A 13890-nucleotide genomic window follows, 5' to 3' on the forward strand; every position below is an offset into this window, starting at 1 on the left:
CAGTTTCAGTGTTGTGAAAACTACGTAATATATACAGTATATAGAATCTCAACAATGATATATTAATATATTATTATGATTTTAAACATGTACTTTCACTTTCAGTTTCAGTGATGTGAAAACTATGTAGAATCTCAACAATAATAATAATAATATTAATAATAACATATTATGAGAAAAAATACTTTCAGTTTCAGTGATGTGAAAACTATGTAATACATTTATAGAATCTCAACAATAATAATAATAATAATAATAGAAAAAAAATGTTATGATTTTAAAAATGTACTTTCAGTTTCAGTGATGTGAAAACTGTCATATATATATATATAGAATCTCAATAACAATAATAATAATAACAATAATAATATATTATGATCTTTTCAAGTGTACTTTCACTTTCAGTTTCAGTGATGTGAAAACTATTTCATATATATATAGAATCTCAATAATAATAATAAAAATAATAATAATGATAATATATCATTATGATTTTAAAAATGTACTTTCACTTTCAGTTTCAGTGATGATTAAACCATGTATGTTTGTATATCAAGAGTTATTCACACCCAGCACTGAGCCAGGTTCTTCCCGGGTTCTTCCCGGGGCTTAGTGGGAGTCTGTGCCGCCGGGGAGCGGAGGGTGGTGCGGCGGTTCTGGAAGGTTCTACAGGGATCATCAGCGCTGGAACCCCGATTCCGCCGCTCCAACACCGGGGTCCGGGTGTCTCCGTCCAGCCTGGGAGAGCCACGCACCGCGGAGGCGCTGGGGTCGCGGGACACGGGCTTTGCGTCGGGGTGAGTCGGTCTGACCGTGCGTTGGACGTCCTGCCTTCCCGGGCCCGTTTCGATCAGCGGACATTGATGTGGGAGCTGGGTATGCGTGTGTCGCTGCACCGTTGCGTGGTCGCCACATCCCGGGGCCGCCATTTCTATTTTCATTGTGGAAGCTAAGCTAACTAGCTCCTCGACCATTAGTTAGTTACTAGTGCGCTAAGCTAACGGTGTGAGGGACTAGTTCGCCAGTCACCCTTAATTTACAGGTATTGGCGTGACATTGCCTTTAACGTTCATACCCAAATCCCCTCGCGGGATGTTCGACTCACATTTCTTTCTGATTTTAACGCTGTCAAATCGAAAAAAAAAAAGCACTCAATAATTGTTTTATTGGCTAGACCGTTACCTGCTAGTTAGCATCCAGCCGTACGCCCGTTGATTTGACACTGGTCCGGTCACATCCTGACATTCCATCGTAAAAACACCTCACCACCCTTTATTTGTCACACACCTGTAAACATAACACAATGACAATGTTAAGCTATGGATAACGAGCTGCAGGCTCACACCAACCCCAGCGCCCTGTCCACATCTCTTTGTTTGGTCTTGAGAAACCAGGTCAAGAGCATGATCATAATCATAATCCATACTTTATGAACTTAACATGCGATCAAAATGTGTTCATTTCAGAGCCAGTGAACCCGAGTAGATCGACCTCTGCCCCACTCGCCGCAAAGATGTCAAGTAAGGGATTGGATGGGATTTCCGTGCACAGTGATTCAGTGGTTCTCAGTCGTTGTCACGGCGAGGACGCTCATTTTGTGACCCAGAGCCTCTCATTCGATCATTCATCCCCCGGAGCCGCGGTCCCGTGCGATCGGCTCAAGAACCAAGATAAAAACAATGAAAAAAAAACCCCGAAAACAAAACAAACACCAGGGTTCCGTGAATCGTTTTGCCCCCCCCCCCAACCTCTCTAAGGACCCCGGGGGGCATCCCCGGACCCGGACCCCACGTTGAGAACCACTGATACACATCACTACTGTTCTGTTGTTATGTTTCTTACATCAAGTTAAGATCAAGTGCGACAAATTACACAAATTCTATCCGTTTTGGTTTCGCCCGAGGAGGTGGGAACATATTTATTCCTGTTTTTCAACCTTTTCTTTGACAACAGAGCGGCCCTCGTACGCCCCTCCACCTCCCCCGGCCCCCGCAACAGTGAGTATCACTAATATGTATGTCGTGTCTACCGTATTTCCTCAAATATAAAGCGGTAGTCAAATGGAAATAGGGCGTGGTCGACGCACACACACACACACACACACACACACACACACAAAAAATCCTGCCTCAAATACGGACCGGGTGGGGAAACTGATCGGAGCTGCGGCGCCATTCCGGTGCGGAGCTCGGCTCCCAAACAAAGCAAATAAAAACAGTGTGTTTTTATTGTTGATGTTTTCATTTATTCTAGTGGCCGACCGATAGGGGTGTTTGAAGGCCGATGCCGATATTTAGAAAGCGGCGTGGTCGATAGCTGATATATAATGCTGATATCGTGTTGTTGGGGTTTTTTTTGCATCTGATAAAACATACAACAACTTTTGCTTTTGTGTCAACTCGCTGTCGGAGAGAAGAGAAAGCGAGGAAGCACAGCTGGTACCGGTACATTGATAGTGCGGAAAATGAGCACAGGTACTCCTCACTTAACAACCTACCTGTCTGACCACCGTTCAGACTTAACAGCAGCTCTCTCTAATATACACTATTAACACTATATACACTATATATACTATATACACTATATATACTATATATACTATATACACTGTATATACTTTATACACTCTATATACTATATATACTATATATACCAACCACGCCCCCTTACCGTGAAATAACACAGGTCCTCGCTTAGCGACCAATTTGCTTAACGACCTGGTGCGAGGAATGGAACTCGGTTGTTAAGTGAGGAGTACCTGTATTGAAACCGGTTAAAATATTCAGAATCGATATGTGTGGGAAAAATTATATTTTTGACAACACTAGTCTGCAGACATTTTCTGTTTAACGGCCTTGTGAGCGCAGGCATCGGCCGATACCGATTATATCAATAGGGGCAAATATCGGCCCCATTAATCAGCCGACTGATCAATCGGTCAACCACTGATTTACTCCATTTCGTAGCGCTCTCCAGCTCTCCAAGCAGGAAGTTGTGCGTTCAAGAACTCGGAAAACGTATTCCCCCGTTGGCAACCACTACAAGTGCAACTTTTAGGATAGCTACTACCTCTGTTTTTTTACCATACATGTGTTTGCATGGCATGGCACCCAGATGAAAGTTACATTAAAAATTCATACTAAAATATGATCAAATATACTTAATAAACAGAGGGAATTAGATATAAAAGCCTACCTCTAATATATGCCTGCTTCCAATAAAGGCCCTGCTCACTATTTGAGGAAATACGGTATGTAACTTATTATCTATAACCTATTTTATATAACTTTTATTATATATAACTTATTATCAGCTATATAGGCCCAGCAGTGTTGCCAACTCCCAAATAAGACAGAAAGATAAGAAACCCAATTTATACAGGACATATAAGGCCTATTCTGTCATATGAAAATTAAAAGAACCCCGCTGTGACCTAGTTATATTATTTGTAATACAAAGGTATATAATAATAAGCAAATGATTGATACAAAAATGACTGAATGACAAGAGCCTCCAATCCGTGGATCCATATAATAAGCCTAAAGTGGCTTATTATAAGCAGACTTGACAACACTGAGGCCTATCTCACATGTGATTCGTGTCATCTTTTTGACTTCTCTGCATATTCTTTTGAACTAATCAGTGGCCACACCGATCATTTTTTCACACTCATCAACATTATTTTAGAAACCACACGACCCCGGTGGCTGTGGTCCTGCTTTTACCCCTTGTTCTTATTTCGTTTCTCATTCGTGATTCTTTCTCATTTTGTTTTCATCAGCAAACGCCCAACACCGCCGGGTTTGTGGGGTACAACCCGTACAGCCACCTGGCCTACAACAACTACAGACTGGGAGGGAGCCAAGGCAGCAACAGTCGGGTAACGGTATGAATATTAATATAGAGAAAACAAGGTGACCAAAAACAACAGGTGAAAAGAACACCTGACGGAGCAAAGTCCAACAGCGAACTGCCCGTTCCAGTTTAATGCAAAATTGAACGTTCAAACTCATCCAGTCAGAAGGAGGATGCTGTTGTTTTTCAAAATTCAGGATTCACTTGAAACCTTGGCTTTTCTCAAAGAGAAAGAAAGAAAGACAAAGAGGATACATTTTTATAATTTTTTTACGTCTTTCACCTCGAGCCCTACGTCATAGATCGACATATATCACGGTGATATTGAGGCGTTTTGAAAGGCGCGCCATTCCCAAACCCTCCGCTGCCTCCTTCGCAGTGCAGACCGGCTACAAGTCCGTCTGTGTGTTGCCTGAATACCGCGTTCTGCATTGCTGACTGTCATGTTGAGTAACCCATGCCATCAGCGTTGCCATGGCGTCAAAGAAGCTTAGCATGGCTTCCTCTGCTCAGTAGTAATTCAGTCGCTGCGTGTAAGCCGTGGTTGGCCGGTTCTAATAATGGCATTATGTCTCACAGTGGGAAAATCTCAGCTTAAGTCCGATTTTTGTCCATTTTGTTTTTCCCACCACTCCTTTGCTATTTCATCATACTCGACGGGGTTCCCGATTTCTGGTCGGCTTCAAATTGCTTTTAATTAAACCGAGTTCATTGCAATGACTAGGCATGACTCACGAGCACGGAAGACTGCTTTCCTCAAAGCGTAATGTCATGTTTTTTACACGTTTGCTTTCATAATTAATGCCTCTGCATTGCTTAGTTATAGAGTCTGAAATGGTTCCCTAATCAATAAGCGTGATTATTTTTCTAAAATGTCTCTTGTCTCCCCCCTCCCCCCAGAATTCATCTGGAATAAATATTCCAAAGCCACCCAAGCCACCCGATAAGCCACTGATGCCATATATGAGATATAGTCGAAAGGTAAGTGCGTTTTGTCAAGAAAAACAAACCTGATGCCATTTGAGCCGTCTTGTACCTTCATTGCAACACAGATATTTGCCTTTGCTTTTGTTTTTAAGATGCACAATTAGCACAGGCTAATTCAGCCATGAGTTAAGTGTCAGGCGCTTGAAGAAATCCACCAAGGTAAGTTTAACCAACTTAGATATTAAGCCACGGCAGAATAAAAGACACAACCTTAGCACACACAAATGGGGTTTTTTTTTTTTTTGTTTTTGTTTTTTTATCAACTTGGTGATGGAGCTTAAATAACACGGCCTCCTCTGGTTTGTGACCTCTCTGCAAAGAGATAACCGTTTATCGCCCCTCCGACCCAAGCCAACCCCACGCCACTGTCTGGTTCTCATCACCAGGTTTGGGATCAAGTAAAAGCGTCCAATCCTGATCTGAAGCTATGGGAAATTGGGAAGATAATCGGTGGCATGTGGAGGGACCTCACTGATGAGGAGAAACAGGATTATTTGAATGACTACGAAGCAGAGAAGGTTGGTTTCTTTTACAAGGGGGTGGGGGGGTGTTATATTGGTTTTGCTGATGGGTGACCAGGAGATGTGTCTCCAACAGTTGTGGCTCCCACTCCCCCCAATTCATAGTTCATGCCTTCCCAAAATCTTTCCTGACCCCTGTCCGGGCTGAGTAGCACCGACCGACTGCCCCGTCTCCGTTTCCCCGTCATCTCTCGTCATCTCTCCCACCGCAGATTGAGTACAACGAGAGCATGAAGGTCTACCACAACTCTCCGGCCTACTTGGCCTACGTCAACGCCAAGAGCCGGGCGGAGGCGGCTCTGGAGGAGGAGAGCCGGCAGAGGCAGTCAAGACTGGATAAAGGCGAGCCCTACCGGAGCATCCAGCCGGCGGAGGATCCAGACGGTGAGGCCATAAATTATAGATACACTGTATGATAAATGACTTATGTATGGTGTGAGTCTCGAGGGCGTCTCGTCATCTGAAGGAAACAGCAGCTGTCTGAGCTCTGGATGGTGCCAGTAGAGGACAGTGGCGTGCAGGAGAACTGCTTGTAGAAGCTTTAAGGGCTGTCCCCTGAAAGTCGACTGAAATTCCTCCAACCGAGCGGTCGTTTTTTTTGTTGTTTTTTCAGTCAGTGTGCATTCCAGTAACAGGATCAAACAGATAGAAATGTACAAAATGCACAGGGATAACATTTCAATGAGGAATTATAAATGAGGGGAATCACTAATATATTTTTCTATGTTACAAACGCATGGAGAGGGGGCGATCGGGGAGAGAGTCACGGAGAAAGTGTCCCCATTACACGCGGTTTCCCTCCCTGTGCCGTCGGAGAGGGAGGCAGGTGCACAAAATGTGCCCCGATCGCTCTCTCTCCGCCTCAGGATGGCCCCTTCTGATTCATAATCAGGCTTTTTGACATAGTTCAAACTGTACAAAAACAAAACCACTAAGACATGAGTCGAGATATGGATGATTCCATTGGTTATGTTAAAAAAAGACAAACTTTGTAAGAGTTAAATATCACCAAAAATGTCTGGTAATAAATGTTAACGCTTTCTTGATATCTTAATATTGAATATGGATTAGAATTACATGGCTCAATATCACCCAATTATGATATTCGGTAACCGTTTTGTTAGTCTCGGTGACCATTTCTCAAAGTTTGTGCCGGGCCTTTTGTCAGCGGTGCTGTTATTTACCTACTTACCTGGGCTTCGCCCCAGTGATAAATTAAGCCTTATCTGATCTTATCTTATGTGTTAAAATTTTTGTTGACAAGCTTTTTCGGGGCCGTGACTAATTCAAGTGTGTTACGCCATAACGCAGAATACAGAAAGAAGTGTTTGTTTATGGGCCTTAATCAATAGCACCATAAAAAGGCCGAGAGTCACTTGAACAGATTGCAACACTTCCCAGCCTCTCCTACTGTACTTCACAGCGGTTCTTTGTCTTCCTGCTGACTCACAGCACATACAAGTGACAATTGTTGGCCCCGCTGTCGTTTGCTCACTCCAGCTTTCATACAGTTTTTCCACGATTGTTTACACACGTTTTCCGAATCTTTGGCTCATTTTCTCAGAACTCTAAACACCAAACCACGAACACAAAACGAAACACTCTACAAATCGCAGAGAAAAAGCAAACACCACACTCAAAACAGTTCTCTCTCATCTAAACATTTTTTTTTGCATCCAAATGACACACACATGCCATATGAACGGATAGTTCTACCAACCAATGACACACTGATGTGCTCAACACAAAACACTGCTATGAATATCTTATCAGTAAGGTTATGCCTTTTGCATTTTCAGTGTTGCACCGTGGCCGGTTGTAAAAGATTGTTACAGTAATGTATATCTACACAACTCAAATAAATATACACACACATATATATACAGTATATATATGTATATATAAACACACTAAACACACAAATCCAATACAGTCACAAAAACCTTTTTATTTACAGTATTTCGAAAAGGCAGTATTTTGGAACACTTGTGCGTTTACATACCCAACAGGAGAAAAACTAGATCAAGTGGTTTCTCAAAAAAAAATTGTTATAAAAAAATAAATAGATAGATAGATAAATAGATATATAGATATATAGATAGACAGACAGACAGATAGATAGATAGATAGATAGATAGATAGATGGATAGATGGATAAATAAATAAAGTGGCTCATTTTCTCAAAGCTCTAAACACAAAAAGAGGAAAACAAATACAAAATGTAGGAAAATAGAAATGAGGCTCCATCCTGCCTCCTATTTTGGTCTGGCCGCAGCACCTCATCTACATCACAGGCGAGGCGCTCCCCGGCTAAACAGCGGGGAAAGAATCTCCGGGAGTGACCGAAAGGCCCCCGCATCCACTCCACCACATGCATCCTCCATCGCCTGGAGGCGAGGCGTGCGTGCGAAGGGATGGCGGTCATACACCTTCCGGCGTCATCATGCGGGAAAATAAAACCTTCATTTGGGTTTAGGAATGGGGAATATGGTGGGAGGTTTACAACATTAAGCTGTGGGTGGTCGACGAACCAGTTGATCTGCTCTGATTTCCAAGCGAACAATTAAGCAACCAGTGTTTACACCTGCGAGCAGCGGGTGCCGGCATTAGGTAAATAAAGCTTGGCGTTGTGATTCGCCGTTGCGTTCCAAGGGAGCACGAGAGATTTTAACTTCGAATGTTGTGGCTAATTTAGAAAACTGTGTTTCGCAAAAAAAGTTTGATTGGGAATGGAAAACTGAGTGGAAAGCGGGAATTGTGCTCGCCGTTTTTGCAGACTTGGTTTAGGGATTTGGCGCATGAGGCTCAGGTTTCAGTTGTAGCGTGTAAACAATTGTGAAAAACGAAATGCGTTGCGCTCCAAATCCCCCCGGAGCCCGCTGTGGGATTCCCGAGCTCACCTCTGTCCAACATCTGTAACAGTTAACAAACGGCTTATTTGTTGTAGGCCACTGAATTACCGTTTGGGAAATAACGCTAAAACAGAAACAGATTGAGCGGCATTTGGTTAATCAGTCGTTTTACGACAGCATTGTGTTTATGTGGCGACGGGATCTATGTATTTACAGGATTTACCAGGATTACAATTTGTAGGCAAATAAAAGGGTATATCCCATCATGAACCTTCCACCCACATGCGGCGGATTAAAAATGAAGGCTTGGTTCTTCCCAACGGTAACGTCGAGGGTTGTGCGTCTCCCCGAGGTCAAATTTGACTTAACGGCCGGTGCTGAGCGCCACGTAAACACCAAGCCGCGGCCTCCCGGTGGCGTTGCCGTTTTTGTGGAAATGCATCGCAGTTTTCTCAGAGCCAAAGAGCGCAACAAGCACCCGTTAACAGCCTGCGTTTTAGCAGGTGACGCAGACGGGGGATACTTGCCTTAATCCGTTTTTTTTTAATGTTTGTTTGTTTTTTTTGTTTTTTTTTCTCTCTCCGCTTCTAGATTACGACGACGGCTTCTCCACCAAGCACTCGGCCGCCGCCCGCTTCCAGCGCAACCACCGCCTGATCAGCGAGATCCTCAGCGAGAGCGTGGTGCCGGATGTGCGCTCGGTGGTGACCACGGCCCGCATGCAGGTGCTGAAGCGGCAGGTCCAGTCCTTGATGGTGCACCAGGTATGCCCGCTCCGTCCGCGTCACTCTAGTACCCCACCCCGGCCGCGACCGTGAACAGTCGGTAACCCGCCCGGTGCCTGCGTGTCTCGGGTCGCAGAGAAAGCTGGAAGCGGAGCTGCTCCAGATCGAAGACCGCCACCAGGACAAGAAGAGGAAATTCATCGAAGCCACAGAGTCTTTCACCAGCGAGTTGAAAAGGGTAAGGCTTCGCCGGCTCGCATGCAAACTTTTGTTTTTCCAAGTGCTGATTCTGTTTTTTTTTTTTTTTTTTTTTTTTTTGCGGCAGGCCCTGCCTCACAGTTGGCAGCTGCCACTAACTTCATCCACATGTTCCTGAAAACATATAGCTGTCAACATCGTTTATGATTTGCAGACCCGGTCATTACTGTACTGACGTGCAGCCGTTTGCTCTCACGTGCACTGTCTGGCGGATGGAAACAGGGGGCGCCATTTACGCTTGACATTCATCATAAACGAGCTTTCCAGATCTGAACCTAATACTTACCAAATATATACTTTACTGAAGAGGTGAAAATCTTATATCACCTGGAAATGTATCTCACAAAGCCTTGAAGTCTCAGTTATTTATAACCAGTGTTTTTTTTTTTTGCTTCTTTGGGGGGATTTTTTGCCGTGAATGAATTTTTTTCAGTTAATCGTTTTTTCATTTAGTTGTTTTTTTTTTTCATTTCATCGCGAAAAAGTTGACAGGCCTTGCTACGGCCTAGTACAGAGCAAAAAGAGAGGTGTATCCGCTACGAGCCACAATAAATGACACGTAACCGATCACAGTCATCCTTCATGAAAGCTCATTATGCTTTCATCCAAATTCTGCTTGAAATCCAAAACACAAGTAACCATAGCGACAGACACATCATGCTGGAACTGAAGCCACCGAAGTTTCCAACTTATGACGAACGACTCATCACTCGTCCCTCTCTGTGAGGTGCTGAGACTAAACCGGGCCGTTTCCGCCCAGCTCTGCTGCCTGAAGGTGGAGGTGGACATGGAGAAGATCTCTGCGGAGATCGCCGCGGCGGAGGAGGCGTCCCGCAAGCACCTGGTGGAGCGGGAGAAGGAGTCGGGGGAGCAGGCCGCCGGGGAGGCCTCCACCTGCGTGCTGGCGGAGGAAGAGAAGCACATCTGCGCCACGCACGGCGGCAAATCGCAACCCAACCCGAACGAAAGCAGCGGCAAGGACGTAGGGGAGGCGGAGGCGGAGGCGGAGCCGAGCCCCGCGGGCGACGCAGGTGAAGCGCCGCTTTGGCTCGCTTTGGCACGCTTTGGCCTCCTTCCTGCTTCTGTGGCTGTCCTTGTTTGTTGGGCAATCGCATTCATTTTAGTCTATTATTAATTCAGAAACTCACACAAATAATTGCGATGAACAGTTTTATTGTCAAAAATGTAATCAATGGACTAATGGGTTTACAGTATATATTTTCATGTGTTGTATATATTTAAATATATATGGTATTTTAAAAAGAACAAAACCTTTTGGTTCACGTTATGTCACAGTATAAGCCTTGCCAGCCGATCATACTGTAGTAATACACTTCCACTTTAAGAACAGCCATTTATTGGCATTGACCATTAAAACATTAACATTTGGTTAATTAGCCTAATTCCAACTGATGGAAACACACACTTCATTGTGCAATTATGAAATAATTGTGACAGCTCTGCTTGTTTGGTGAACTCAAATGTGCGTCACTGTCCATGCTGATTCCATTGTGTTTTTTTCGGGGGCGGGGGGGGCGGGGGGGGGGTTTCAGCAAAGTCAAAGGCGTCTGAGGAGCCGGAGCCCCAGCCGTGCCGCGAGGAGGCGCTGTCGGAGGACAAGGAGAGTGTCCCCGAGGCGGTCATGGAGGAAGGCACCAGCGACAGTAACACGGGCTCGGAGACGACCTCGGCCCAAACGGAGGACGCCCAGCCCAGCGAGCTGTCCTCGGAGGGCCCCGGCGCGGCACGGGCGGCCCACTGAGGAGGCGGGGCTGCCACCGAAAAGCTGTTGCGCGGTAGCATCTCGACCATGTCAAAGCATCTCAGCTGCGTTCAAATGGGCTTCGTTTTTGCAGAGCACGCTTTGATGCCGAGGTTGATTTTTAAAGCTGTCAAAACGTTCAGACCGAAAACTGAAATTTTGACCTGAAATCGAAAGCATTTGAAGCGGGACTGTCAATCATAACATTTTAATTGGTGATGAATTGCCAGCTAAATAATTGCTATCATTACGGTATTAACAACCTATTTAAATGTCTCACTGTCGTAGCCTATAATGATGTAATGATATGCATCCATCCGATGAATAAGCGACGTTTTTTTGCATGTAGTTTGTTAATTCTATGCCACTATAATAGTGCCATAAAATACAACTTTTAATATTACATGTCTACCTATTGTAGAAGATCCATTTGCATTGAACATGGAACAGTTTGGGTAGACAGGTTATTTTCCTCAACTGATGAAAATGTGCCAAGTTTGGGTTCTATGTGTTCTCACATTGGCTTAAAAATTCCCTCGACATTTGGATGAAAACATACAGTATTTAACTACGGAATCTCACAATTTTGCAAAATGATTGTGATCTGCTCTAACGATGATGTAATGATTGTAACAGCTCAAATTTGAAGCTTTGCAGCAGCCCAGTCCTTAAATCAGCGGCTGCCACTAAAGCCCATATGAATGCACTATTACTTCTTCCACCGTCTGGAAGAAACCATACAACCCCTCCTCAGCACATATCAATACATATCTCTTGTCTTATTCTCTAGCACTTATGTCTGGTGATTCCAGATGATAGCGAATGAAGACCGGCTATGATTATATTTGACAAACTGTCACATTAAAAGAAAAATCTGTGTTATTCTTTGTCCTTTGTATTGTGAAACGATGCTTTTTTTTTTTATTCTTACGTTTGCATGTTCTCATCAGTTTGGGGAAAAAATAAATAAAAAATAGGTGGCTTGCTTGTGAAGAGCGAGGTGCGGTAGCAGCTTCCTTCAGTGGATGATATTTGTTTTTAAGCCCCTCAGACGAGAAGACCGCACCTAGACGGTCCGCTCGTACGATAGAGAAGAGCGGAGTGACTGAGACAAAGTTCGGTCTGATATCCCCTCCTCCCCAAAACCCTAACCTGTTGTACTCGTCCGGCGGTCTGAGGGGGCTTGCTCTTCGTATCAGTATTTCAGTGACAGTATTGTCTCAGGAGTTTGTAGTCGACTAGTAGTAGTTTTTTTTTTTTTTGTTTTGTTATTTATTATCAGCGTTTTTATTATACTTGTTTATTGGCTGCTCTGGGGTTGAATTTGACTCATAAATATGTCACCAGATCATCAGTGCTGTGCAATGCTCCGTCACAGTGTTCTCAAGTTTGCTTGCTGGCAATCAAATCAAAAGCAGTACGCTTTGAACATTTTCTCAGTGTTACGTGGATCTGCTTTGCAGTTTTCGGCGGAAAAGCTTCTCAATGTCGTGTACACGCTCGTGCGAGGTTTGCTCGGCTGTAATTCTGATCTCGTTCCAGCTTGAAGTAAGTTGTATACATGCAGTCTTAAAAATGAAATTCCTTTTTTCATATTTATATCAATAAACTTTTCTACCCTGAAGAAATTGCCGTGCTCGTTTTATTTTATTTTCTCCCAACATTTTACTGTTTTTTGAACCCCAGGGAAGACCACATCGTGCTGTCTGACGAGTGCAGTATAAGCTGCACTGGTTTGTCAAAATGAAGTTGAGTTTTGTTCCAGGCATGGTGATGTGTCCTTTTGCAAAGTGAAGGTTAGGGAAGTGGTTGATTTGAAAAGGGATCATACCAATTTCCTGTTTTCAGAGTACGTTCACCCTTCCCCCGGTTATGTTAAATGAGGTTTGTTTGTTGTCTCGGAAATTCAGATTTATGGCATAATCATGAGGTATAGGTGCGTTTTATTTTGCAGTCATTGTAGTGTGTTGCCTTCAAGATTTTTCATCTACAGCTTACGGCATCCGTTATAATGTACTTATATAATAATTCATCATTTGTACAGCAAGCGTCCTTGGGTCCCTTGAAAGGCGCTATACAAATGCAAGTCATTATTATTATTGTTTTTTTTTATGTTAATATATGTACAATCAAATGAATGAGTATGTTATCTATTCTTTATTAACAGAACTTTGGGGTCTGCTTTACAGATTTGAAGAGTTTCTGCCTCACGTGATGAGCGTGTGGTTAGAGCAGCCTAAAGTGAAAACCTGATCCCACAACCGCAGTGATGTACAGGTGTTCAACTGTCTGAACAGCTTGCAGCACTGAAGTGTGAAAATAGACACCGGCACCTACAGCATACCTTATATATAGACTATATAGACAGACTGGAAATGATACTGTTAATTATACTGTTTCACACACTTTATAGATCTGTGTTCAAATGTTGTTGTTTTTTTGAATTTGCCTTATCCTGAATATGGCTTACTGAAAAGACAGGGATAACTCAACCCAGATAACACACCCACTCCATTAGACCAAATTATAATCACAGGCCAGGCATATTTAGATGGTATATATACTGTAATTGCAAATCCTGCATGTTTTTATTGATTTGGGGACATTTGCTTAAAGTAATTACCGCGGTAATCTTTACAACTTGTATTTCTCCAAAATACTACGGGTAAAGGATGAAGCTGGTGGCCAAAATCAATATAATGATACTATACAAATGTACTCCCCTTGACCTGCATGTTTTACTATCCATTGCAAAATGAAAGAAAATAACTGTTTAATGCACTGCCTTTGACCACAATATCTACACATATGGTTTCAAATGTATTTTGCAAGATCTTGCGGTTGTTTCTCACATGATTCTCGATGTTCGAGGAGACCGAAAACGTTCTGACATCTACATCTACATCTACAAGGGGGAGAAAAAAAACAAA

At 43.4% G+C, this 13890-nt stretch overlaps 1 protein-coding gene across 3 annotated transcripts; it reads left to right on the forward strand.

Annotated features, from left to right (window-relative positions):
* Positions 1-527: 527 nt before the first annotated feature.
* On the forward strand, positions 528-12576 carry LOC307229262 (SWI/SNF-related matrix-associated actin-dependent regulator of chromatin subfamily E member 1-like). 3 transcript variants are annotated; one of them, XM_079999217.1, is made up of 12 exons: positions 528-797; positions 1467-1520; positions 1954-1997; positions 3782-3886; positions 4756-4836; positions 5229-5360; positions 5576-5747; positions 8807-8979; positions 9077-9178; positions 9959-9979; positions 10049-10229; positions 10752-12576. In XM_079999217.1, exons 2-12 carry the CDS (start codon positions 1514-1516, stop codon positions 10958-10960), a joined length of 1227 nt encoding a protein of 408 aa, XP_079855343.1. In that variant the 5' UTR covers positions 528-797; positions 1467-1513; the 3' UTR covers positions 10961-12576. The 3 variants fall into 3 exon arrangements, with proteins under 3 accessions (XP_079855343.1, XP_079855341.1, XP_079855342.1); XM_079999215.1 differs by having other exon boundaries at positions 9959-10229; XM_079999216.1 differs by having other exon boundaries at positions 3782-3880; positions 9959-10229.
* The last annotated feature ends 1314 nt before the right edge of the window (positions 12577-13890 follow it).

The sequence above is a fragment of the Zeus faber genome (assembly GCF_960531495.2).
Source record: "Zeus faber genome assembly, chromosome: 4".
Taxonomy (NCBI): Eukaryota; Metazoa; Chordata; class Actinopteri; order Zeiformes; family Zeidae; genus Zeus; species Zeus faber.